This window comes from Cicer arietinum, chromosome 3 (genome assembly GCF_000331145.2).
Source record: "Cicer arietinum cultivar CDC Frontier isolate Library 1 chromosome 3, Cicar.CDCFrontier_v2.0, whole genome shotgun sequence".
NCBI classification, from domain to species: domain Eukaryota; kingdom Viridiplantae; phylum Streptophyta; class Magnoliopsida; order Fabales; family Fabaceae; genus Cicer; species Cicer arietinum.
The window spans coordinates 66,609,231-66,613,676 of record NC_021162.2 but is presented as its reverse complement, the minus strand read 5'-3'; the positions used below and the strand labels follow the sequence as shown (position 1 = coordinate 66,613,676).

Below are 4,446 nucleotides of genomic sequence, written 5' to 3'. Positions count from 1 at the left end.
ATAGTTGAATAGATGTGCTAACAAATAAATTTGATGTATTATTTTAACACCTCAGCAAATAAATTAACAACTTAAATTTATTTTGTTAACAATTTCTTTCTAATTTTTATCAATTTAATGTATTTTGTTAATCTTTTACTCTGTCGTATATTCGAAATGACACCTCCTACATTACTTCAGGTGATCGTAGGATGGTGATGTGACCTCCTAAAGATCATAAAAATATGACTTTTTAATATATAATTTTTAATATGGAGTATATTGATTATTAAAAAAAAATAAAGATATATAAATAAAAAATCCTAAATACTCCCTTCAACATCCCATGCTACTCAATGTGAAACTTTGACACTCCATAATACCCAAGTCTCTATCATAGCACCCCTTCTGAATTTCTGACAATTGCTTTCTGCGACATTTTACTCGCCTTTCTGGTCAACCCTTTCATAGATAACCATTAACCGTTTTCGAGGATTTGATTAACGATCAACTCGATACCGAATGATAAGTATTCAAGCACTTGAAGAACCCTCCTTTAAAAGCTAGTTATTAAAGAGAAGAATCAAACCACTTAAATACTCCACCGAGCATCTCATACCTCTTGTAGGACTCGAGCACCCCATAATACCCAACTCCCTATTAATAAAAAATTGCAACAAGACTTAATGGGTTCAACTCAACATACAATTCATGATGTAATGAAAATGGCAAAACATCAAGTACAACATTTTCTATTTTTTGCAGCTACAAAGAATTAGGAGAGAGACTTTCAACAAATAAAGCGCTTTTATACAAACAGATACGCCCTTCAAGAAAATAATACAACTACAACATTTTTTCTCATTACCTACAATTGTTTGCCTTTTGCTTATAGAGTTGTTTGTTATTTCTTCAACAATGTGAATTTCTGATAAATAAATCCATATACTGGAAGTAAGCCCTCCAACTGCTATCATCTCTTCGACCCTTTATGCTCCTTGCAATTGTTGCCTTGTACAGCAAAAACATCACCTAAATACATATGCTTTTAACTAAACTCTTTGTGCAAGCTTGAACAAGTATATTTTGTGCTTTATGCATAGCACTTGTCTTTACTATTATCATATTCTAAATCTGTATGCCAAAATTGAGCACTCCAAAATTCAATTATTTCTGATTTGTATGAATAGATGCCCGAATTCTTTTCCCTTTATGTTCATGGCACCTTTTTCTTCCTTTAACCGGTTGTCTTCTACAAGTGGACCCGTCATCCAAGATGATTCCACATATAATGGTTTTGGTGATACTCTCCTCAACATGACTATCAACCACTTTTTGAGGAGGGTCTTCTACATCATGGTTGACATTTTGGTACCTATAGGCATTACCTACAATGCTTTCTAATTCAGCCTTGGGTGCTCTACTTGCTTTGGCAGTAGACACATTTCTTCTCATTCCTTTGTGTTCAGGACACCTCACTCTTTTTTCAACTGGTGGCCTTTTACAAATAGAACCATCTGCCAACATTACTCCACAAATTTTAGCATTCTCGTGAGTGGCACCATCAGTGGTATCTTGAACTATTCTAGGGCGCGACCTGTTGAATTTGAACACACGAGATAGGAAATTATATCTGCCATTATCAGCTTCGTCTAATTTGTCATCTGTCAGAGGCAGCTTGCTCGATTTAATTGGTATCCCCACTTTCTTCTGAGTGAAGGGTAGAAGCAATTTGGCCACATCTGAAAATGTTGTAGTGCCTGAAGCAAAATTATTGAGCATTTCAAGAATATCGTTAGGCCGCCGTGTACCATTTTTGATAGTGTTCCATGCATAATCAAATGTACTAAGCAGCTGAGCTTCTGTACTCAGGGCTTCTCCAGTGTTTTGCATCTGTTCAACAAACAGTATTGCGCAAACAAACCATTTTAGTTAAAAAAACTGTACTTTAATATACCTATATTATGCAAGATCCAAATGTGCATGTGAACGGTCTTACATGCCAAATTTCATAAAATGCAAACACTTCACGTCAATGATAGATTTAGAGTTCCATCGGAGGCATTAGGTATAGGCTTAACTAGAAATTCTCATAATAGACTAGTGGTGAGCAAGAGATTGGTTGGTGCGAGTTATACGAGTCCCCAACGCATTCCTAAATTTTGATCGCGTCACTTTCTAGACCCTAACTTGTCTCTAGATCCCAACGGACTCGATGCACAACAAGTCAAAGTAAGACCAGACCCATTTAAGATGAGATCAATTTAGCCCAGAGAAGAACTGAAATAAAATTATAAAGTGACCGTTCAATTATGACTAAAATTAAATTAAATATTTTTAGCATTTTATCATATACTCAAACACAACCATTATACTAGTGCTTTACTTTAAGACTGCTACCTAAACTACATAGATTTCAGCTTGAATATTTTGTTTACAAAAGTCTAATCACCAACGAAATAGAACAGACAATTAGCGGCGAGTAAGAAATGGGTTTAAGGGGTTCTGCTCAACCCTAACCCATTTCTATATTTTGATCAGATCAATTATTTAGACCTCAACCATTCCCTAGACTGCAACCAGCCTGATGTTTTGCGAGTCAAATGGAACAGGGACGAGACGAGTCTTCAAATGTGCATTGGGAGCTTATGAACAATGGTGACCAAATTTTATCTATTTCTCCAAAACCTTTCTTTGAGTTATACCTTATACTATCATAAAATAATATGTAACCCCAGTCAAGAACTTTTTGAAATGAACCTAATATGCTGAAGTTAATAGTCATCTAGCTTAACTTCTGGAGCAATTAATACATGTTCAGTTGCAACCATCTGGATCTTAACAAACTAAAATAGAAAATGCAAATGAAAATATGTACTTACAGGAGCCCATCTATAAACAATAGGGAAGCCTTGTGAAAATATCTCCTGAAACAATGACCTTCCCATTTGAAGAGAAGAATCGTCTGACAAATAGCTATTACCCAAATGTGCTCCATTCCTGCCATAACACTGCAGTCTTGCTCTCACATTGTCAGCTTTTCCAAGGTAAACCACAATTATGCGACGAGGGTCAGCGGCAAGCTTGTAGATTTCACGCCCCAAGCCACTACGCGATACAGCTACTCCAAGCTCATACACTCCGGGACCCAATTTCTGAGGAAGGTTGTGAACCCTGTATCTGGTAGATCCTTCCTTTCCTTTGGAATAGTCTTCCCAATCAGAAGGACCAATAAGAATCTGAAAACAGTTTATAACATGAGCATCTGAACCAAGGTAAGAAGGTAACTACATTTGTACAGTTGGAAGAATTAGTTATAGCCATTCTGTTATGGCTTTAGCTATATAGTTAAAACTATTTAGCTTAGTTCTTACCTCTTACTTAACTTAACGATGATTTTATAAACTATGTTTCATGTAAAAGCTGTTCATTCAATTCATTTTTTATGATCAATTCAATGACTTAGAGATGAATTCTCTTAGTTAATCTCTCGTTCTTGAATTTTTTCGGTCTAACATACACACACCACACCCCCTTTCAAGCACTACCTCCCATCAAACAATCAATAACTTGTTCTTTTAAATCTAAATTAAAAGATTTGAAAAGTGGCACAGCAGAAAATTGTCTAGCTAGAAGGATAATTAACACCAACAATCATCACCAGAAGAATGAAGAATCATTGCATATTTTGTAAATACAAACCTCAATTTGCTACAAATTAGTATAACTAAGAAGCATTAACATAAAACACGTGACGCAATTAATAAGACATTCAATGGTAGTGTAGAATAGAGAGATATAGAGATAACTGATATGAACCTTCCAGTGGGAGAAGCTAGAATCGTGTTTTGTTCGGTCGCATTGCTCCCTCTTCAATCTATTGGTGACCATTATTCACTTGAGGCTTCTCAAGGATGTTAATTAGAGATGAGATTACCGTTTTTCACAGAGATGAGTGCCACACAGAGTTCCTTAACTTGTATTAGATTCTTCATTCAAAACCTGAAGCAAGTTGTCAATAGAAAAACTTGTGTATCTAGTGAGGATTTGTACTCAAAATCTTAGGTCAAAAAAGAGATTTTTTAAGAGGCTGCGAAGAGAGACAGGAAAATAAAAGTAATTCTGCAAGGTTCACCAACAACTGGTAATAACCATTGCAACCTATAATTAATATATCAAAGTGAAAGCATTATTATGGAATTCCAAAATTTGCAAATCGGAGAGCGTGAACAAACAACCACGAAGATATATATTTTTTAAATTGAAGATGGATTTAAAAGTTAGTATAAATAAAAATGCGACAGCTAGCAGAGTTTACCAACTTACTTCCGAATTGATGAGCAGAATTGAAAGAGTAGCAATGGCAGCAGTTAGTTACGAAAGAGAGAGACAAGTTTTGAATGGATGAACAGAAGTGGCACAATTCATAAATGGGAGGAGGGGTTTCAAGTTTCGATGGAGGCAGGA

At 35.5% G+C, this 4,446-nt stretch overlaps 1 protein-coding gene across 2 annotated transcripts; it reads right to left on the bottom strand.

The window, feature by feature from the left end:
- Positions 1 to 666: 666 nt before the first annotated feature.
- LOC101507680 (protein EFFECTOR OF TRANSCRIPTION 2-like) lies at positions 667 to 4,440 on the bottom strand. Of its 2 annotated transcripts, none has more exons than XM_073365612.1 (4): positions 4,298 to 4,440; positions 3,799 to 3,981; positions 2,862 to 3,218; positions 667 to 1,872 (listed from the first exon to the last, which is right to left on the bottom strand). In XM_073365612.1, the coding sequence occupies exons 2-4, from the start codon at positions 3,868 to 3,870 to the stop codon at positions 1,147 to 1,149; spliced, it is 1,155 nt and encodes a 384-aa protein (XP_073221713.1). In that variant the 5' UTR covers positions 3,871 to 3,981; positions 4,298 to 4,440; the 3' UTR covers positions 667 to 1,146. The 2 variants fall into 2 exon arrangements, with proteins under 2 accessions (XP_073221713.1, XP_004493411.1); XM_004493354.4 differs by having other exon boundaries at positions 4,306 to 4,440.
- Between the last annotated feature and the right edge of the window lie 6 nt (positions 4,441 to 4,446).

Excerpts from the sequence above, each read along its gene's own strand:
- LOC101507680 (XM_073365612.1), bottom strand. The coding sequence starts at position 3,870 with ATGGTCACCAATAGATTGAAGAGGGAGCAATGCGACCGAACAAAACAC. Across the intron at positions 3,219-3,798 it reads CTAGCTTCTCCCACTGGAAG|ATTCTTATTGGTCCTTCTGA; the intron begins GTTCATATCAGT and ends AACTGTTTTCAG. Across the intron at positions 1,873-2,861 it reads TTGTTTATAGATGGGCTCCT|ATGCAAAACACTGGAGAAGC; the intron begins GTAAGTACATAT and ends TTTGTTGAACAG.